The 23,609-nt window shown below is 30.6% G+C and overlaps 2 protein-coding genes across 2 annotated transcripts in view; one reads left to right on the forward strand and one right to left on the reverse strand.

The window, feature by feature from the left end:
- The first annotated feature begins 142 nt into the window (after positions 1–142).
- On the forward strand, positions 143–21,376 carry LOC107437694 (putative uncharacterized protein DDB_G0277255). Its single transcript, XM_043046064.2, has 5 exons — positions 143–4,848; positions 10,949–11,143; positions 12,364–12,507; positions 14,041–15,807; positions 19,339–21,376. Exons 2-5 carry the CDS (start codon positions 10,960–10,962, stop codon positions 19,476–19,478), a joined length of 2,235 nt encoding a protein of 744 aa, XP_042901998.1. The 5' UTR covers positions 143–4,848; positions 10,949–10,959; the 3' UTR covers positions 19,479–21,376.
- Positions 21,377–22,875: 1,499 nt separating this feature from the next.
- The window catches only part of LOC139426679 (monocarboxylate transporter 5-like), an 8,436-nt gene continuing 7,702 nt past the window's right edge, over positions 22,876–23,609 (reverse strand). Inside the window, exon 4 of the mRNA XM_071186387.1 lies at positions 22,876–23,029. Coding sequence (XP_071042488.1) covers positions 22,893–23,029 — 137 coding nt within the window. The 3' untranslated portion in view covers positions 22,876–22,892. The remainder of the gene's footprint in view (positions 23,030–23,609) is intronic.

The following is a 23,609-nucleotide window of genomic DNA, read 5'->3' on the forward strand; positions in this document are numbered from 1 at the left end:
TTGCCGCCCTCCTAAGGAGCTGAAAAAATTTCAACGCCCCCCTTCGTGAAAATCCAGTTATTTAGAGCATGGGGAAGGAGGGGTATGTGCTAAATTATAAGAGGCAACATTTTCTTAAGCGTTAAATTGGTTTGGGTTTTCTTTTTTTAAAGAAAAAAATTAATGTGCACGTTAACTTGATTCTTTTCTCCCAGCAGGTAACCACAGTCCATTTGTTATAATAAAAATAAATATGGCAATGATAAAAAAATAACGTATAGTTAAAAAGTGTCATATATTCTTAATTAGATGATTTAAAAAAAACTCCGCAAAATTTTTTTTTTACTCTAATATCAACGAAAAAAAAGTAACTGTGTTAGTGGAATAATTGTGCTTGATAGTTCAATCAAGCTTCTTAACGATCGGTTCAATATTTTTAGTGAGGTGAAGACGCAAGACCCCTCGTTTTCTCTTTTTTGGTAACTAGATCCGTCACAGCACTGAATCTTTGTTCGACAAGGTAGGAGGAAGGGAAGGCAGTTAAAAAAAATTTCAGGGTAGAGGCGAGTGATGTTACCTTGAAGCCAAACTTCTGTGAGATGATCACCATTTCAAAGGTTCATAAGTTGAAGGTTCGATCAATTCTCTCTGAATCTGAACCTCTGCTGTTTCAGTATTCACAAAAGGGTTCATAACCCATTGAGGGACTTCCAGGGATAACAAAACATCTTTAAAACAGTCAGAAAATTTCATGTGTAAAAGCTCAAGGAGTTGGCAATATTCTTGTGTATCATCAGAGGAAATTCCACCATTCTTTTTAAGATCCGATAAGATTGGAAATTCGCTGAACTCATTCTGACCAAAATTCAGCTCCCACGAAATGATTTTGTTCCAAAAAGAAATAATTAACTTTGTAGTGATCAAATTGAGCTCGTCGACTTGAAGTTGCAAATTAACACTATTAAGTTTTTCAAATAAATCCGTCATGTATGCAACGTCTATCTTAAATTCTATCAATTTCCCTCTCAGAGCTACACCTCTGTCTTCGAGGAACTCAAGCACAGCGTCGAAAAGATTCTAAAACCTTTTGAGACAGGCTTCTTTGGAAACCCAGCGAATCTCGGTGTGTAGTTGCAAACGATTGAATTCTCCATCGTTTTTCTTACACAAATGTCTGAATAATCGATCGTTCAGAGCATTACTGGGAATTTTGTTCACAGAATAGATCAAAATATTGCAAACGGCAGCTGAGATTTTCTCCCCAACTAAATGCTGTCCATGAATCATGCAGTGAATAGCTAAAATATCTGATACTTAACTCTTCAAAAAGGCGATAAGCCCATGATGTTGACCTAGCACTGCTGGCAACAGACCTAATATTCGCAAGAAGAATATTTTTCTCTTTAAAACAATCTTCAACTGTATTAAAAATAGATTCACCTTTGGTATCTACAATCAAGCTTCTTGTAAAAAGCATCTATTGAATAATTTTTCTTTCCTTAACAAACCTGACCTACACCAACAGTAAAGCCTTATTACTTGGCAAGGTTGATTCATCAACTTACTACGGAAAACTACGTCGGATATCAAAAGTTTGCATAAGGAAACTTCAACGTCTTCAGCCATCTCATCAATTCGTCGTCGCACTGCATCATTGCTTAATGAGATATTTTTTAATTAAATTGGATGAGGCTGGATGTTGTAAAACTGTTTCTAAAACTTCCTTGATCGTAGTAAGCCTGAGATAGCAGGTACCTTCAAAAACTTGTCCTTGATTTTCGTGAAAAATGACTAATCTTCATTTTGCTTGTCAGGATGAATTTTTTTGCAAACGCTCCTGCAAACGGGAAGGTTTCATTGCCTCTGTATATGATTCGGTGATGGAGATGTAAGACTTTCAAAAATGAAACAATATGGCAAAGAAACATCCTCTTTAATATTGAAAGATAACAAACCATCTACGAAACTTCACAAACTCCAATTAACAAGTTATTCTTTAAAAACATTAAAAGTTGTTATTAAAAAGAACAATTAAAAACTTAAACTTTTGATTGTAAATGTCGCATTCTGCAGGTGGGCGTCACCGGGAAGAATTGGGATATCGGGACGAAGTCTCGGACGCTGCACAACAACCTCTCTCGAAGGCAAACTGTCATCTGCTTAAATACTGGATTTCAGCCTTTTCACTCCCTGCCTTGGCCACCGGTTGATGCTCCTCCGCCGGTATTCATCCGCGCAGGAACTATTTCGGTTCGTCCTCCTACCTTCGATCTTCGTTCCCATCCTCGATCCTTCTACCTCAGTTTTCCATGCAATCTGAGCTGACGCAACCAACAGCCTCTACAGCCTCATTAGATAAAACTTTGTTAAAAATTAAACACATACGTAGTTGAGAGTTCGACGGCGATTTAAAAAATCTGAACTTCCAAGCACGTGACATTGCCTTGACGACACTTCTTTTTGCTAATCGACATTTTTGGCGGCAGCAAAATACAAACTACGAAAGAAAATCAACTATTTCTCAAAATTAATAAATAATTTACGATACAGAACTAATTCGCTGATGTACCTGGCTAAATAAATACTGAAATCGAATCGAAACTAAGGAGGAAAACGAAAGGAAGCGAACGAAAACTATCATAAGAAACATGGTTCAAGTCAAACATTCATACTGAAAGCGCAAGCATTTCACTTTTCGCCAAATAGCTTGAATGAGTCTGAGTCAAAAACAACTAACCCGTGCCCTGCGCTGGTTCGAATTGGAGAATAAATATAGCATAAGTTCGTTTTATTGCTTGTACAGATGGTGAATTGGATAAATTTATTATATTAATTTTACTTTTTTAATATTAATTTTAGATTAATTTTATTTATTAAATTAATCTTTATTTTAATAATTTTATTTGGGAGTTTCAATATTAAATTTGAATGACAAAACATGCTCATTGCCCACCCCCTACCGCCCGAAACAAGTTCACCGCCCCCCTACTGCCCAAAACAAGTCCACAGCCCCTTAACATACTACTACCGCCATCGTTGGGAAACTATGGTCTAGCTCAGTGGTTTCCAACTGGCAGCCCGGGGGCCGCATCCGGCCCGGAAGCCTTTTTTTGTGGCCCGCGAACTAAAATATTTTAGTTGTCATTTTTTTGCGGACAATTTCCGCAAGAAATCTATATGGGTTTAAAATACTTTTCTCGTTAATAAAAACTTAATTTCTTCGTTTCTGTGAAATTTATCATACCAACGGTGCAAAAAAAATTATTTCTCAGGTTTTGCATCCAAGAGAATATTTATTCAAAGATAAAAATAATCGTGTATGTTGCTCTTTTTTATTTCATTTTTTTTGTATTTTGTGAAGATAATTTAGCATGTGTGTATCAGAAATTTTCCCAAAGAAATTCTCCGATTTAACGTTTTGAAACCACTCATTTTGAACGAAAATATTTACACACACATTCGTAAATTTTAAATGTAAATATCTATTCTCTGGTGGTTGACATTTTGTGTGCTGAACATGAAAGTTTTAATACCAACCTTTTTAAAGTTTTATATCTTAGCAATTCGATATCTGTTGCACATTAATTGATTAATACATGGGTGGGCATTAAAGTTATTGTAGCCCAAATTTTTTAATATGTAATTAAATATTTTTAAAAATCTACTTCTGATTTTAATTTGTAATTCAATACTTTTGTTTTGTACAACTTGGTAAAAATCTGACAGTAATATTTAATGTTCCTTCAAACATAAGAGAGTCCTACATAAAATTTTGATAAAGTTGCAGCCCGCCATTTGATTTGTGTTTTTAATTGTGGCCCCCGGCCTCATGTAAGTTGGAAACCCCTGGTTTAGCTGTTACCCACGACTAAACCGACAGGGAAGTAATTTGATTTCAACTTTAACTATTCTTGAAAGATATTAGCGATATTGTCATAGCTTTTTATGCATTGAATTTTAGAAATGATTTAAAATCAGTCCGGTAGCCATTAAACCACGCAAACTACAGTAAGTATGAGTTCGGAACATTTCTGCATATTAGGCAGCAGAAGCATAAAAATGATTTCTATCCCTGTCTTGTGGTAAGATATAAACTCACACCAATGATCCATTAAGTGATGAACTACTTTCTCACACACCTCTCGAGTCAAAACTTGAGTATCCTAAAATATATATAAACATATATGCTCGTGAAAGGCAAGCTTCGTCACTAATAATTTGTATGATAGTATGCGGAACCAAAGCACCTGCTATGTTTAAAATTTCAAAGCCATTTCTGAATGGATCAAAAATAAATCTAAATAGTTACTTCGTAACAACGTTTTAATTTTTATACAACTGAAAAATTTTTCTAAATAAATACGAGATTTTTTTAAAAGATTGTATAAAAGTGGTCTATAAAAATATATTCAGGAGTTACACTTACATTTATTTTTAACAAAAATGTTGTGTTACGAATTTAGCCGGCATGAAAAACTATGTCATTTAAGAAAGCAAGACACTGTAAACTGTAGAAATATTATCTGTTATGGTATGATTATATGTTATGGCTGTAGAAATATTATCTGTTATGGTTATGTTATGGATGAATAAAATAATGACAGTTTCCAAGACCGAAGAAGCCTTATTAACAGTATCAAGTCGAAATCTTAGGCATTTTACTTACTCTTTGCCCTTTGTATCAGAATTATCGAAGATAACATTTCTTAAATGAAGTATGAAGCATTTGATGGAAAATATATTGACAGCATTGTTTCTTGACAATTGATGTTTTTTTTTAATTATATTTGAAAAAAAAAATGATTATTATACTGATTAAGGAAATATTTGTAGGCAAAGACAGATATTAAGTTTACATGCCAATTTCTTGTAAGTATTACGTTATTCTAGTTCTTTTTTCTTTCTTTATGAAGAATTATGTAAATCAGCGAAAGAAAAAAAACGGATCAACCTTTTATCTTTAAGCGGTTGATCGGATTTTCATTCGGTAAATTGATTTGGTAATATTTAGAGAAATCTCTTAAAATATGCATAACAGTTTACTGTAATTGTGTCGGAATATATTTTTTTTTACCATAAAACTCACTTTTTCTACAGAAACGTATTTTTTCCCATCAAATTCGGATTTATCCTTTTTCAAATAGGGGGAAAGATGGACAAAGTTTTGAAAAGCTGGTTTTCATAGTTTAACCGCTATAATGGTTTAAAAAAAATTGTTACTCAAATGTTATTTTAATGCGTCACGTTTCTCTTCACATCTTTTGAATTATTGGTTAAATTCCAATTATTCTCATGCAAAACGTTGTAAGCCTTCAGCCCAAAGACAAATACGTAATGTTAATAGGGAATTTAAAAGAATTTATACATAATTTTCATTAATTTATTTGTTAATGACGAAGAAAATGAATTGTAAGGTATAAAAATGTTTATATATTCAGACATTTCCTTTTTTTTAAAACATAAATCTAGATTCTCATGAATTTGATCAATAAAAAAACTGCTTATAATTAATTAAAAAAATTAATTACAGAATGGTATCAAAATGACCATTCTGGTACAAAATGACCATTTGGAGTTTACATAGCCAAATTGCAGTGGTTCCCATAATGCATCATTCGAGGTAAGCTATAAATGAAAGAATTAATTCTTAAAAGGAATAATCCTGAGAAACAGAAGGAGTAAGATATTGCCTGATTGAAAACGTCATGCGCTTCAAAAATACGCAAAAAGGAAATTACAGTCAATCCTTTGTTGTTGTTGACATCGGCCATTAAGGCAGAGGGTGTGTGATTAATCTTGTTTTCCAGTGGCGCCATCTATGGCAAAGAATTCGTCTTCTGCCACACTCATACGTCACACCCGTTTACAGGGCGAACCCAATTATACACCCACAGATCGCAATTTTGAACCAGCGAACAGTCAATCTCCGATTCAGTATCCCTAGAGGTGTCGATTTATTATGGGAACATGGAGGACTTTGTGACCCGACATATTTAACATGTACCAGTCACGTTTACTACGCGTGGAGTCTTCGGCCGGCTGGATTCGAAGTCACATTCTCACAAACGTGTGCCCAATCAACCAGACTATCTCGGACAATTAATCCTTACCGTAAAGTTAAGAAAAGCGAGCATTTTTTAAGAATTTTATAGATAGAAAACTGGTAGATAGTTATCTCGTTTTAATTTGATATTTTTCATTTTCTTTTACTATGTATTTAAGTTTTAGATTTTACTTTCAACTGTCTTCATTAAAAATCTCATTAAAACGTTCTTTTCTTTCCACAATAGTACTACTGCATTTAAATTTATTAGTAATCGAGTAACAAATTCATTAAAACGTTTTTTTCTGCAATAGTACTACTGCTTTTAAATTTTAAAGGTATCTAGTATTAGAGTATTTAGAGGTATTAGTAATCTAGTAACAAACTCTTTGAAACGTTTTTTTCCACAATACTACTACTGCATTTAAATTTCAGAGGTATTAGTAATCCAGTTACAAATTCATTAAAAGGATTTTTTCCACATTAGTACTACTGCTTTTAAATTTTAGAGGTATTAGTAATCTAGTAACAAATTCATTAAAATGTTTTTCTTCCACAACAGTACTACTGCTATTAAACTTTATAGGTATTAGTAATACAGTAACAAATTCGTTAAAACGTTTTTTTCCACAAAATTTTAGAGGTATTAGTAATCTAGTTACAAATTCATTAAAATGATTTTTTCAACAATAGTTCGACTACTTTTAAATTTTTTAGGTATTAGTAATTAAGTAACAAATTCCTTAAAACGTATTTCTTCCAGTTATTGTATTTTTTGATATAAAATTCTTGTTAATTCTTTTTATTTTAGTGTTTTAGATTAAGTTATAATAAATATTAAAGAAAGCTTTGTAACAAAGATAAGTTCTTTTTTTCCTGCCGAAAGTAACTTTTGTTATTGAATGTGATTGAAAGGACTTTAATCTTCAGGATGTATAAATTAATAAAACATATCAAGAATCTAAAAATTATGTATTTATGTTTATAAGTGATTGCGAGGATAAATCAATTTCTGCTGTATTATAGGAATTGAGTTAAGCAAATACCGCATTGAGATAACTTCCTTGAGAGTGAAAATATATGCCTTCTTTGTATAAAAAAGTGCTATTGTATTAAGTACAATATTTAATCGTTTGTAAATATGTTTCATAAATTCAATGGTAAATAAAAAGCTGTTTTTTCTTAAAAAATAATTAAAAGTACAATGCAAGAGGTACTTTTAGTAATCTCATTCTAACTTTCATTTAGTGCACGTCGTACATAAAATTAAAAAAAAAAACTTGTCCAGTTTTAGATTTGCTAAGAATTTATAACATTAATAATAAAAATATAATTCTGAATCTACTATTTTTACAAAAAGCAATTTAAAAATCTAATATTCATTTGAATAGGAATTAGTGTATCAGATATATTTTGTATTATTAATGTATTAAATTTGAAATTGTCATACGTCTAGCGTATTATAAAATGTAAATGCTATGTGGCGTTAAATGTTAGGTAAAAATTTATAAAAATAATCTCAAAATAAGTAAAATGAAGATAAGTATAAGACAAGAAAGCTAGTCACATCAATAAACTATTTGAAAGGAAATATTTTTCTGAAAAATGAGAGAAGTCAGCATTTCCGATATTTTTTTAAATTCAAATTACTTAACTGAACCTTTTATAAGGCCGTGGTAAGTATATTTACCACCAATTTTAAAAGTCCATGACAAACTATTTTACCACTTTTAATACTGTTTCGGTAAATGTTGTGATAAATTAGTGGCTAATAAAACTTGTAGAATGAGAACAATTGCTCCCACTCAAAGATAGACCACGAGATAAGTGAAATAGAATTTGCATTTCATATGGAACTTTGAATTTTTGATATGTAGTGGTGAAAGAAAAATACTTAAAATGAAAAATACTAAACTAAAAATAGCTTAAATTTCGTTAACCCTAGAAAATATTTTTTTTACAAAGAGGAGCAAGAGGGCAAGTCTCTGAGTACGTTATTGAAATTTGCGACCGTAATAAGATAATTGTGTTTTCTTTTTCTTAAATCAATTAAATATTCAAAAAAGTATTTTAAAATACTTTTACTAGAAATAGATGACCCATTGAAATGTTAAAATAACGATCAAATAAATCCCCATTTTATTTCGCGCGTATTAGCTCACGAATTTCAATAAAGATTCTTTCATTAGAAAAGTATTATAAAATACTTTTATAATGAGAATAAGTATTATAAAAATGCTCCCATTATAAAAGTAGTTCTATGCATACAAATTAAGCGAACATTAGCTTCCACTTTAAATTAATTAGAACGTGCACATAATTTCTTATATGAATAAAAGTCTTTTTTATGAATATTATATAGTGAATACAAATGATTTGCTCAACCAAAATAAATGTGAATAATGAAATCATGTTAATACCACTAATTACCTTTTTAATAAAAATACCATATGTCCTGAAAGGATGACTAGCCAACAACGAGTCAGTAAAAATTTGGAAATAAAACTTTCTATCAGCAATCAATATCTACGAAAGCCTTGTCTATTTTTCTTTGCAATGATATAAAAAGGGATAAATGAAAGAAATTACAGTATATTAACCTGTTAGCGCCCAGAGTCATATTTATAGGACAGTTTCGTTTTCAGGGCCGGGATAGTCTGGTTGGCAAGGCGCTCAACTCAATTATTTTTTGACCTAACTCTACCTTTTCAGTAAAATATGAATTTAGGTCTTTAGCTTGGCCAGAAAAATTTAAATTTTTAAAATCATTAAAGCCAAAAGGAGGGGAAAAATAATGCTCATGAAAAATTTCAACTATTTCCCGATAAGAATTACAATTTAAGCAGTTATTAACATATAATTTCAAAGCTGAACCTTTAATGAATTTTTGAAAATTTTTAAATTTCCATTCCTTATTTAATTTAGAATCTATAGTTTGTTTCTCGAAATGTTTGAGCCAGGCTGTGAATTGAACATCAATGTCGGGCTCAAAGATTAATATATCTAGATATTATCTTGTAGTACATATCTATATTGAGTTATATAAATAACTAGTGGGCCGCGACCCCTGCTCGCTAACGCTCACCAACCCCCGAAAATTGCTACGCAATCTTATATGGTTTGCTAATCAAACCAAGCTCGCTTCGCTCTCTACTAACTTAGGTACATTGCAAATGCACAAAATTCTAAGAATTCAAAACAATAATTCAAATCCATATAAAAACTTTTTTTTCTTCAAAAATTACATCTTTTTAGTAAATACTAAGTCATTAAAATAAATTTGAATTCAAATAAATGACATGTAATTCGTTAAACCTTTTAGAAATGTGCTATAGTATAATTTGTGATATAAATAAAAAATCGTCAATTAAATTCGTGAAAAAAAGCGCTTTCGACAAAATACTAAAATAGAGATCTATCGACAAAGACTACTCACTTCTGCCTAGCTTAATAGTATGAGATTGCCGCAGCTGATGCTCTCTGTTTATTTCAGTTTCCATTTTTAAAAGCGCTATATGCTGAGCCACCTCAGCTAGATTTGGCATGTGACATTTTTAGCGGCAATCATTGGTCGATTCGCCATGTAAGAGAAATAGTAACGTAAACAAAACAAAGCAAACGTTGCCACCGGCGGAAAAGAAATACAGCCAAAATTTGGGAGCCACGTAAGAGAATTATATATATTAGATGCTGAGGAGTTCATATACAAAAATAAATTAATTGTTTATAACTGTAGACCGTGTAAGGTATACACGCATCCAGTTGAAAGGTTTCCAATATGCGTAATTCGTGTCACGCAAAGGGACAATGGCCGTCGTTACCCTTATTGTACTACACCCATATTATGTTACCCATAATGTGTGTATTATAAATCATAGATATTTCATTATCTACTGCAATAAATGCATTAGTTATTATTACGATAAACCGTGTCACCTTCAAATTTAGTTTTTAAAAAAATCGTAAACATTTGCAATTCGAGTTGAGGAGGATAAACGACCCGAGTCATGCTTAGCCATAATAAGTTATAAAGCATAACGAATTAATTATTTTCTATAATAAAGTACCGTGGTATATACTGTATAAATTGTAGTATAGTGCTCCAAAAAAGGGGGGGGAAAAACGGACCATCTTGAATAACTTTTGATTATGTGAATTCATGTTTTTGGTCTCATTTAATGGTTCGAGGGGGTGACCTTAAATATGCTGATTAATTAGTGCAAACGATATTTCACGTTACGAAATCATACAGAAAAACGTACTTTCTCTGAATAAACATAACTTTTAATCGACGATTTCGGATTTCTGACCCCCAAAATATAGAGGGTTGCCACAATTTGCGAAATATGGTCCCCATAGTTTGCCAGAAGAATAAATCAAAGCTTGGCCACCGTAACGTTAATTTTACTTTTTACGTATTTCACCATGTCTCGAGAACTTCTTAAGCGAATTGAAAAAATTTTCCACACAATTATAAAATTCGTTTATCCAGCAACTACAATTACATACAGAAAGTAAATTTTAGTGAATAGTTATTATTTTATTTAAGAATAGTCGAAAAAATTTGAATTGTAAGGAATAAAATTTTTTACATCATTTTAAAGTATTTCTACTGCACATGCAGTTATTCTTAATTTTCAGAAGGTTTTAAATTAGAGTAAATATGAGTTGTTAAATATGAGTTGTTAATTTGAGTTTAACATTGAAAACACCCATTTTTACTCTGTCCATATTCTTACCACGCATTCTGGGCTATGTTAATTTCCTTAAACACGCATTTTGAGTAGTGTTCTGATTGAAAAGCCCAGCTTTTTAAGGTTATGTTACTGATGACAAATCAACAATTTAATTTAATGCTACTATGTTACTTAATTGTTTATTTTTTTCTTTAGAATACGTAATAGATTTTTCCCCTTTTTATTACAGAATCTAAGGGTATGAGGGCAAAAACCGTTAAAAACTGCAAAATACTAATTGGCTGTTTCATTATACAATTTCTGGTATCTGGTGCAACTAGACTATCTTCGATATATTTTGTGGAATCTATAACTCGTTATAATGTGGACAGAAAACAAGCATCTTTTCCTTTTGTCATAACATTAATGGTAAAAAATCTTGCAGGTGAGCATGATTTTATTAGTTTATTGATTACATGTGTATAATGAACAAGCAAAATATTTGTCAACCTGGTGATTAATATTCTGTTTATTAAGCTTGGCTTTCATATAAACGAGGAATCATGTTAGAATTTTTACCAACTTGCGAGATCTGAAAGCATATTTAAAGTAAGTGTTCACAATAACAGGCAATATGTTAGTATAGTGAGCAGCTTGAAAGGACAAAAAATTCGATGGAGGGAAGAATATGTGCAAATAATTAAAAATCAAGGAGAATAAAACGGTTTATGTCCATGAAAGTTGATTCTGGAAGAAAAAAACGAATTTCAAGGCTGTTTGGACCCGGTTTTTCTAAACACGGCAAATCATGATTGCGTAATAACTTTTGGTTCCAGTCCGAAGAATCGATTTTCCAAGTTATTGATTTGCCAAAACTTGATATTCCTTAAAATGTAACAAATGGTGATTCAATTGTCATTTTTATGAAAATGGACATAAACCTTTCTTTTCCCTTGGTCTTCAATTGCAAATGATGCTCATTATAGAACATTTTAAATGCTTTAGTTGTTGAATATAGAAATAACTTCTTTCAATAGCTAATAATTTTTTTTTGGTCTGTTTACATATATTTTTTTGTCTATACAACTTACTACATTTTTATTTAAACAATTTTATTGCCCTATAATTTTGATTCGTTTTCCCCATTAAGAAAATATCGAAAGACGCTTGTGGCTTGCGAGTTTCGTTTTGTTTGCGATTGTGAACATTATTTTGCCTTACAGCAACAGAATTTTACGATATTATCAATTATTATAGAATAAATTTTATTTCTAATTGTAATAAATCCCTGAGGCGAGATGAGACACAATGGTTAAAACACAGAGCTGCCATTGTGTAGCACCGAGGATCTATCCCCAGTATTGTCTTGAAATCCATACCCAGTTTCAAATCGATGGGTACCAGCTAGTGTGGAAATTTTAAACACGTTGTTCACCACCACACCGTTGGTCTCTAAATTGTGAAGCCTTAATCTCCGTCACTCCCTAGGCCAACACTGTTGCCGGGTTTTTTTTTTAAAAAATAAATCTTTAGAAACATCGAGTGTTTCGTAAGTAAACAAGAAACAAATGTCTTAAAGAATATATTTTAAAGACAATTTAGTACAAAATAATTAAAAATCTCTTCCGAACTATATTATTAGCTCAAATTCATAAATTTTTCTAGGTCCAATTATGGGATTCCTGGAACAAATAATTGGTATGCAATGGATTATTACCATTGGATGTGTAATGGCCACATTAGGAATTGGAGGCTGTTTCCTTGCTGAAGAAATACTGGTTATTACAATCTTGTGGGGAATAATACTAGGTAAAATAACTAAATTACCATTAAGACATTTTTCTTTTTCTAAGTGAAGAAAATCTTTTTAAGTTACACTCAATATTAAGCATAGAAAACATAAACAACTCACTACATTACATACGTCAATGTCTAATGAATTAGAAACTATTTAATACAATGTATTTAGTGAAGTTTTAAGAATCACTTACAATTGCTGAGGAATTTAACCAATAATCATACTAGTCATTCAATGCTATGTTCGTAAAAACCATTGACTGCTTGTTGAACCAATTGCTGTGGCACATCTTGAGTTCATCGTTTGTTTGAAACCAATGTCCCGCAATTTTTTGAGCTTTTTCACATGATTCAGATTTGAACAGATAGGAGAGGGGGGCTCAAAATTTCCTGACAGATTCGTTAACGTCTTGGCTGCTCATTAGGTCTATCTTTATCGTGCAACAAGTTGGCAAGATTAAAGGGTAGTTTTAAACTGATTGAATTTCTGAATTTTGTAAATATTCACCAAACACCGCTGATCATTAACTCTAGAAAACCGGCAGAGTCATCATTTGCAATGGGCGATTTGCGATCGTTTGCAATTGTTTCTCTATTTTGCAAGCTACTTTCAGTAAAGGACTGTATGGACCGGCAACTTTTTTTTAATCATTGCTAGTTACTTTTCAATTTACGAAAGAAATCCTTACTAAAATTTACTAACCCTAAAACGAATTTTCCCCGCTAACTTGGTACAACAATTAAAAATGCATTGACATTTTCGACGACATCGATTAACGATGATTGTGTAAAAGCAGCAAAAACAGCATACACTTAGAAATGAAGCTTTCTTTTTCTGACTTATCTGCAAACATTTAGTTGTATTTTATTATATTTTAAAAATAATTTCGTCTCAAAATCACGATTTTGAAGAAACGTGAACTCCTGTATGCTTGATGAAATTGCTTTTTTAACTCTCCTCAGCTTCCAGCTTCTGCTTTAAATCCGTGTGTACTATATGACAATATGGTATTGGCGCTCAGTTGGCGAACAGGCTTCTTTGGTTTAATGACTCTAATGCTTCTTTCATTTTAAGTTGTATTTCCTATTCAAATGTAATAATATGTAATTAAATATAATGCTTTGATGAAATTTGTATCCTTAAACGACTTGAAGATAATAGTTTTCTTGATTTGGATAAATGTTCGCTTGGAGCATTTTTCTCAGGAAATTGTTTAATCAAAAATATAAAATCTTCGCGAATTTTAACTATTCATTTTTTTAACAGTTTTGTCACAGGTTGGCTGGCCACCTGTAGTTACCAGACTAAACCTAACAGAGTAGTCGAGGGAGATAGTTATATTATAACAACTTTTAATAATACTATAAATAGTTATACACATATATGTCTTATATTTTAATAAATTATTTTTGATTGGATCTATGTCACTTCTATAATGATAACTCAACATCACTTTAAAATAACTTTTACTTTATTGGTCGATCACATTGAAGAAGTTTTACACAAAAAGCTGTGAAACAAATTTTGTATTATTTCTTTTTCAGGCCTAAGCTATGGATTTGCTCATAATATGCAAGCTCCACTTTTAAATCAACATTTTAAGAGAAATAAAAACAAAGCTAATGGCTTTGTTTTAGCAGGAAGTTCCCTTGGAGGGGTCTTGCTCCCAGTTATAGCGACAACTTGCATACAAACCTATGGGACATCTGGTTCTTTTCTTATTTTATCTGCAATTATAGCACATTCAATACCAGCCAGTCTCTTAATAGAAAATCCTACAACAAAACCGTCCTATAGCATCCCAAAAGAAAATATTGTAGTAGTAAATAAAAGTTATAGTAAAAATAGTCTGAATAAAAGTGATAGTAACAAAAGTCTTGTCAATATAATGAATACTGCTGATTATTTATGTATGGAACAAACCAACAAATGTCAATCAAGTTCTAAGGTGGAAAACGATAATTATGAAGGTCTCAGTACTTCAAATTCATCTCCGGATAACAAAACTCTTACCGATATTCAAAGCACTGATGATTATTTAAAAAATGAACAAACCCACAAATGTCTGACAAGCTCCAATGTTAAAAAAGTATCTTCTGAAGATCACAACACTTTAAATTCACCTCTGAGTAACAGTAGGAATGATAAAACTCATGCTAATATTTCAATAACTGTCGATTATTTAAACATGGAGCAAACTTGCATAGGTTTGCCAAGCTCTACAGTTAAAGAAATATCTTATGAAAACATCAGTACTTCAAATTTATCTCTGAATAACAGCAAGAATGGAAAAATTCATGCTAATATTTTAAATACTGCCGATTATTTAAATATGGAGCAAACTTGCATAGGTCTGTCAAGCTCTACAGTTAAAGAAATATCTTATGAAAACATCAGTACTTCAAATTTATCTCTGAATAACAGCAAGAATGGAAAAATTCATGCTAATATTTCAAATACTGCCGATTATTTAAATATGGAGCAAACCCACAAATGTTTATCTAGCTCTACTGTTAAAGAAATATCTTATGGAGATATCAGTACTTCAAATTCACCCCTGAATAATGGTGTAAAGAATAGAAGCCTTTCAAAAATTTCAAACGATGATAATTATTTAAGTGAGGAAAACACACAAAAATATCGTTCAAGCTCTGCTGTTGACAGTATATCATCTGAAAATTTCAACATGTCTAATTCATCACTGAATAGAACTCTTGACAAAAGAAAACAACATACAAATGAGTTGTCTAGTTGCGATTCCCCGTTTTCGAACTTAAATAAAGTCATAAATGAAGAAGAACGATACAAAAATGTAGAAATGTTTAGTAAAATTAAACTTGCGTCTCGTAATTTCCGAATATTTATTGATCCAACTTTTATAGTCATTCTCATTTTTAACGGATTAGTGGCTGCCGTTATGGTAGCTGTGTGGACAATAATTTTAGACTTTGTTCGCGATAAAGAAGTCCCCGAAAGTTTAGAAATATATTATGTCATACTACTTCCGTTAACTGACATACTTGGACGCCTAGGTTCAAGATACATTGCTGACAAATACTTTTTGAGCTTCCCGCAGTTGTGTTTTATCACTTTCTTTATAGATGCAGTGGCATTATTTTTAATCGTTTATGTTAATAACTTTATGCTTGTCATGGCTTGTGAAATAGTTATATCAATTTGCTTTGGAATGACAGTTATTCTACAAATTACTATGGTGGATAACTACATGGATGAAGACTTAAAAACAATGGCCCACAGCTGCAGAGTGATGCTCTATGTTCCACTTAGCCTTATAATATCTCCAATGCTAGGTAGGTTTATTTCTATGTGTTATTTCATGAATTACTTAATACGTGATACCGATAGCGTTGCATACACCGTGCAGCGCCATCTGTAGTAAAGTAGGCTCTCTTGATACACTCACTCACCAGACGGCAACGGGGAGAGAGCTCCGAAAGATGTTCTAACTATAATTGTTTTGTGTTGCAACTAAAGACAGACGGGGTAACGTTTTAGACAACCAACGAGATTACTAAATAGTTACGTTTTTCTTTTTTTCTTTCTTAAAATGATTCCGTGGCGATTCCACAATTTCCGTAACAGTATGAGCAGAACTTTTAGAGAGTTTGCATTCTGCCGAACTTTAGGGAATAAATTTTTTTTTTCACTGTAGAACTTTTTAGGGATAAAGAAAGTTTACTTCCTCCATGTTAACCTACGGAGAATTATATGGCTGGAATTTTTTTAATTTATTAATTGATTAAATGATATTTTTCAATAACACTGGGGAACAATTTTTTTGTTGCACTTACACAAATAATTGATCTCACCTGATTCGGGTGTCGAATTTCAAGTCTAAAATTAGTTTTGCTCCTGAGGGTACAGATTCGTTTTTAAAAATGACATTTTCACTCTATTAATGTACAAGTTTTAAAACGTTATATGTAACAAAGAGTCGTGTAAATGTTGCGACAAAGTTCTAGCGAAGTTAGGACAGATCATCAGGATTAAAATTGCATTGGAATATCCGGAAGTGACGTCGTACGCGGATAGGAGTGCCTACCTTTTATGGGATGCACATGGAAAAACTGTTAATATTAGGTAAGCGCCTCTAGTGGTGTATGACGATATTTTAGAACATGGGTTCCTACTTAATGTTAATCCAGATGGCGTATCTTAACTGCTCTAGAAGTTTGCCTCAACATTTATGCGACCCCTTGTTGCATATTACGTTTTTAAACTTGAACATTTCGACAAAAAATAGACTAAACCGATTGCAGATTTGCAATCAGCTATCTGAAATTATCTAAGATCTGTTTAAAAATCTCATGCAACAGTGAAAAAAATTATTATTCCCAAGTGTCATTTATATTTCACATTATTCACTGAAAAGTGTTCTATTGGACCTAGTTAACGAATTTTAAATTTTATGGTTTTAAGTATACTTAAATCTTTTTAGAAGTACTTTTTAGAAATATTTACAAACTTAGGATTTAAAAATTGGTAATTAACTTTCATACAACGTACTTCTTTAAATAAATTTAAGCAAAAATTATTCACAAATATATATAAATTAATGAATAAATAAGAATATTCCAGATAAATAATTCCCCGTAAATTAACATAAAGGAGTTAAAAAAAATTTCTTCTAAGTGTTTTTAAGACCAAGTAAATGAAATGTCCTTACCTATGTTTTATTATTATTAACACTATCTATAAATTCACCTTCTATATTTATAAAGTTAAGATTCTATTATTAGATAGAAATAAACTATAAATTTGTAGTAAAAAAAAGCACGTGCAAAAAAGCCCTATCTAGTGTCTGTTGAAACGCTTTTTTTTTCAAAATTCCTATTTATTTGGAAGCTACTGCAATTTTAAGCTTTTTTTTTCTTTGAAAATATTTAATTATCCATTGTTGTAAGAAAAATTATCTGTCTCGTAAATTTCATTTTATGAGCTCCTGCTGAATTTACAGTGTCAAAAGTAACAAAACAAAAATGAATAAATATAAAATGAGGGAAAGATTAGATGTTGCTAGATATAAATCATAACATTTATATCAAAATTTTTAAAAACATAAGGACAAAAGAGAGATAAAAACTGTTTCCAATGCGAACTATTACATGATGTAAGGTTATCTTTTCCATATTATTGTATCGCATTCTCTGTATTCCTAAGTTTAAATATTTTTTCGAGTGCATTTGATTATTTTTCAAATCCAGTTATCCTTTCATTTCGTTTCGATTAATATATTAATTAAATGTACTAACATAGAATTATAATAACATATTTTGAATAATTTTTATAATGTATAATGTAGTGTGTTTATTATATAATGTATATTTTCGAAGCAAAACCCTTGCAGCAAAATAAATTGGGCTCTCATTGAACCAATATTCACGAATCTTGGCTGAATAAAGTTTCAAAAGTATATTTACCAATATTGGCCCTATATAGGATTGTCAGATTCACCGGATATTTTATATTCATTATTCAGCCACTATAGGCCCTATATTGGCAGCATGTAGGTCGATAATTTATCGATCGGACGATTTTGTAATATTGGCCCTATAAACGGCAAATATTCTCCCAATGAGGTGAACCGGGTTCGAATTCAACCGATGGCTGGTCGATACGAATTCCACACCAGGATAGCATCGACCACAGTTCTGACATAAAAAATATAGTCAGTGGTAAACGGATCATGGGTCCTCCTGCCGTCAGGCTAACTTTGGTTTTTTTTCGTGGTTTTCTTCTCCGTGTAACGCAAATGCGGGTTAGTTCCGTCAAAAAGTCCTCCACGAAGGCGAAACAAACATTGTTCTATATTCAATTAAAAATATAATATTAAGGGTCACATGATTGTCATTACTGAACGAACCTGCAGGCATCTTTATGTGCTGAAAGAGTAAACTAAATTTTCTCCTAATTCGGATGCAAAAGCAAAGATCAAATACTAGTAGGTAGATAAAAATATCTAAAAAAAAAGTTTACAAAAAGGTTTCAACATTCTGATTTCTTAAATTTTTTTTATTAGTTAATTTAAACTTTCTTTACTAGAAAGTATTATTAAATCGAATATTAAATTAAATAATATATTAGAACAAATGCTGGTTAGTTTCATCAAAAAGTACTCCACGAAGGCGAAATTTCTCCCAATATTTGATCCAGGAGTTCCCTTGTCTACTGAATTAGCTTCAAAATTACAAGGCTACGGAGTCCACATTGGTAGCTGTAAACTCCAATTTGGGTCGGCTGTTCAACGACGGTTATAAAATAAATATTGGTCCCTAGTTGGTCCCATATTGAGAAAGTTTAAGCCCATTTGGGGCCAAGGTTAAAGTGTTTGGTAGGGAATAATTTTTTTTATAGACTTTAAGGGAAATTTTTTTTAAGAAGATCAAAAGGGAAAAACAGTTTATGTCCATTAAAGCCGATTGTGTAAAAAAGAAAACGAATTTGTGCAATCACAGGAACTGATTTTTTACATCTAAGTCCATCTTTACTGAGTAATAACTCCCGGGGGTGGTTGAAGCATCGGTTATCCTAGTTATTGATTTACCAAAACTTAGTCATTCCCAAAACGCAATAGATGACAATCGAAGTAACTTGTATCATAATTAACTTGTGACTTGTATCTTAATTTTTGTAAAAAATGGAATTAGAACGATCTTACCCCTTGATCTTTAATCATGCATGAGATGAAGCCATGTCGTTGACGGGTGAAGCGAACTTTAAGAAAACAGAAATGATTACCTGTTATAATTTACTATTTTGAAACAACTAACCTCTTTTTCATATAATATCTACTCACATGATTTTATTTTCATTTCTTTTAGGTTATTTCAGAGGTGGTTTTGGTTCTTATGATTATGTATTCTATATTTTGAGCGGGGCTACATTATTTTGCGGCTGCTCAGTATACCTTCTCCCATATCTGGTAAAAAGAAGACACTCTTCAAAGATAACATATACCTAAAATGTTTCTGATGCATTTAAACGAGTAAGAACTCTAATTCTGAAAGTATGCAAGTAGTCTGACGATTCAACCGATAAATGAAAACAGAATTTTTTTTCATAGTTATAAAATTTATGTACATTTGAAAAAGTAAATATGAATGATAATATTTAGGATTATATAATTTCTTTTTTACTTTTTAAGATCTTAAACTTCGCAATGAAGTATTTTATCTATCATTTGTGTCTGAGTTGTCGTTATTAAATGTTAAGAAATAGACAACTCATTTAATTAAATAAATATAGCAACCGTGATAATCATAGGAAGGTAATATAATACCACAATTTGGAAGGCTGAAGGTCAACTAAAAGTAAAACTAGAATGAGGGATGAGAATATATCAGGAAAAGAGAATGGAGATAATAATAGAGAGTAGAGATAATAATAGTGAATAGAGATATAATAGAGAATAAAGATAATAATAGTGAGTGGAGATAATAATAGAGAGTAGAGATAATAATAGGGAATAGAGATAATAATAGAGAATACAGAATAATAATAGAACAAAGAAAAAGTCTTATTTTTATTTAGTATAGGACAATCAGTGGGTGATTTTCACAATTCTTTTTATTAATGCAGGTAATGTGCTCAAACTTTTCAAAACTTATAAAGCCTATGTACTTAAATGAATCTTTATTTATTAATTCTTTGCAAATAAGTAGCTACGTTCTTTGGTTTCGCTTTTACAATTTACTGTTCGAAATTGCAGAAGCAATAGCGGCGAGCTCCAGCATTTCTTCGTTCTTCTTTGTCATTAATTACATAGTATGAAATTAAAATATCGATTACACTGAGGGAAACAACTATTTTTTGTTTTCTGTTTCCTGAGATTTTTTTTACAGAACTTAGATATTGCTGATTTCAAATCTGCAATCGGTTTTTCTCTCCAAGCTGCAATTTTTTAAACGCAATTTTTGGTCGAAATATACAAGTTTAAAAACGTTATGTATAATAGGGTAACGCATAAATGTTGAGAAAACTTCAAGAGGAGTTATGATATATCATCAGGAATAACATTGCATAGTAACCTAATATGAATACCTAATATGAATATGACGTTTACCTAATATGAACATTTTTTTTTCTTGTGCTTCCCATTAGAGGGAAGTGACATTTCGGATCAATTGCAAAAACTAAAAATTACCCTAAATTTTCCACAAAAAGTAAAAAATTGAAAAATCAATTGCATATTGCCTACTAAGTTATGATACAATAATGAATACAAAAACTTAACATGCTTTTTTATTTTGAAATATAAATTGTTTTAAATATAAGACTTTGGATAACAAGATAGTGTACGATTTAAGCGAACAATTTAAGCGAATTTCTTTTAAACTTTGCGAGATTAAAGATTAAAAACATTGTTTGATGAAAAAAAAAAGTAAACGTGACATGTAAATTAGCTTCCAGTTTTTTTTCTTCGCATATGTATAATCATATAATATATAATAAGTGCATTAAATCATATCGGTCTTTATCCCTTTGAAGTTTCATTAATATTCCATGTAAAAGTCAACCACCACTATTGTGACAGCTGATTATTACTCCTAGAATAATTACATTATTTTTGAACTTGTACTTGGCAACTAGGGAATCTGGATAGTTTTGGGTAATAATATCTAATACTTTGCAATAAAATCGTATCTAAATATTTGTATGCGTATGTGTATTCCATGTACCATTTGAAATAAAATACTTTAAACATGTGATAATTATTTATTTTTTCATGGAACATTTCATGTAAGGTTCTTCCAATGACAAGTGGATAAGTATTACAGCATCAGATATTTTAATGATTGCAACGTTACCATTCAGGATTATGACGAAGGATAAGAAAGAGGTGTACACCGTAGACAGCGTAGAACTGATTTATCGAGTCACATGAGAGTATTTAAAGTGAATGCATTGTCGTTGCGTCCAGAACTTAGCAACGCAAAGTAGTATGATTTGTAGTGGTAGAAACACCATTCTTTTAATCGTCAGATAAATTACTGTGTAAAAGTAATCGCAACTTCTTGTAAGTTGAGATCAACAGCATTAATAAATTAAGTGGCCTTTTCTTGCCTTGGATCTTTGTAAATCCAATATTTATGTACGTTCTTACGAAAACTTTGTCTTAGATACGAAAACTTTGTCTTAGATACGAAAACTTTGTCTTAGATACGAAAACTTTGTCTTAGATACGAAATGTTTGTCTTAGATAGTGTTTGCTTTAAATGGAAACCATTTGACGATGAATGTTGACATTACATTCACCTCCTACCTTTAAAAATGGTACTTTTTCTTGTTCCGGATGCGTTGCATCCAGACTTTACATTCTCTTAAAACGTTCTCTTGTGAACTGCTTAATCAGTTATACAAAATCCTCTTATTTTGACACTGTATTTTTTACACTATCACTTTTCATTTGGATAATCTTATCAAAAATCTGGTTTACCAAAATATGAAAAAGGCATGAATGACGGTTTAAATGAATAAATAAATATATGTGTAACATTGCAACAAGAAAAAAAACAAGCAAAATTTTAAAATAAATTATAATAAAATTGTAAGTTCAGTTACAGTTCAAACAGCTTTTGCAATGTTCAATAAATCTGTTGCACGATACAATGTAAATTGGGAAAGATTTAGTTGACAAATTGACATGACACAGACAAATTGACCTGCATTGTCATACATTGACAGTTGTCATAGTATCCTCTAAAAATTGAACAGTGGCAGCTAATTCAAGTATTAAAAGTTTACCTTTTGATATTTTTTTGTAATTAAATTAAAAACTAAATTATTATTAAATAATAATACTTAAATAATAATACTAAATAGGTATAATATAATAATAAATACTTAAATAATAAGACTAATATTTTTATTCTTTATTGATTTAAAATCTTAAATAGCATTTTTTTTTTGTATTTATTACTTTAAAAATTGTTTTACATTTACCGATGATATGATTTGCTATAAAATAATAACATAAGAGTTTAGCATAAGATTTGTTATAAAATTAACTACAACTTATTAGTACACTTATTGTATATAATGACCAAAATAATTGTTAAAAGTTACAAATTTATTGCTACATGTTTTTGCATAGGTTGATGAAAAAGATGAAAAACATTTTTACTTTTGTAATTTATTGTCGGTCTTTCAAATCTCTAAAAGCTTTAAACTTCATTGATAAGTGTGAGAAATCACAAATCCTGAACATTTCTAAACTTATAAAATGATTCTCTAAGTATCTTTTGAGAAAGATAAAAAAAAAATGTGTTAGTATAGAAGTGTTTCCATTATTTTGTCCAATCTCGGTAAGACTGTATTTAAATGATCTCATTCAAAAATATATAACCTACTACATACAATAAGATAAATCCAATTTTCATTTTCTTGAAACTTTTCTTCGCCTCCATGATGCTACGATAGGTGTAAAAGTTACAAGAATGGCACTTAATACACAAGAAATAGCGATAATGTAAAGTACCCAGTTGTAGGATCCCAATGTACCTCGAAAATATCCTGAAATTTAAATTATTATCATGAATAGTTAATGACGAATAAACATTTGAATACAAATTCTACAAAAATAAAGTTTAAAGTTCAACCATAATATTTGTACCTGATATGACAACCATAAGAAGAAGTTACATTTCTTTTCAATTTGAACAGTAGTAATGTGTAGTAAGATTTATGAAGAATGAAATTCAGGATGATATGGGTCATTCTCACGAAAACTGTCATTTTTTAGTTCATAAAATCTCAAAAAAGTGAAGTGAATAAAAAGCTCTGAAACTTTTTACATTAATAGAAATATGTAATGACATTATAAAGAAAGTATACATCCTATAAATTATACGTAATATTTAAATTAATTAATTTTTTAAATAATTAATTTATAATTAATTAATTTAAAATAATTAATTAATAATTAAATAATAATTAATTAATTAAAAATTAATTTTCCGATTGATTTATTAATTATCCAATTAATTACAAATTAATTGGATTATGAGACAAATACAATAACTAATAGTCTGCATTGACGTAATAAAATACCGATTTTTCTATATATTGAATTATTTTTTATCTCTCACAGGAC

This window comes from Parasteatoda tepidariorum, chromosome 10, assembly GCF_043381705.1.
Source record: "Parasteatoda tepidariorum isolate YZ-2023 chromosome 10, CAS_Ptep_4.0, whole genome shotgun sequence".
NCBI lineage: Eukaryota > Metazoa > Arthropoda > Arachnida > Araneae > Theridiidae > Parasteatoda > Parasteatoda tepidariorum.

Coding starts and splice junctions, on each gene's coding strand:
- LOC107437694 (XM_043046064.2), top strand. CDS start 10,960: ATGAGGGCAAAAACCGTTAAAAACTGCAAAATACTAATTGGCTGTTTC. Junction 12,508..14,040: donor CTTGTGGGGAATAATACTAG/GTAAAATAACTA, acceptor TTTCTTTTTCAG/GCCTAAGCTATGGATTTGCT. Junction 15,808..19,338: donor TATAATATCTCCAATGCTAG/GTAGGTTTATTT, acceptor CATTTCTTTTAG/GTTATTTCAGAGGTGGTTTT.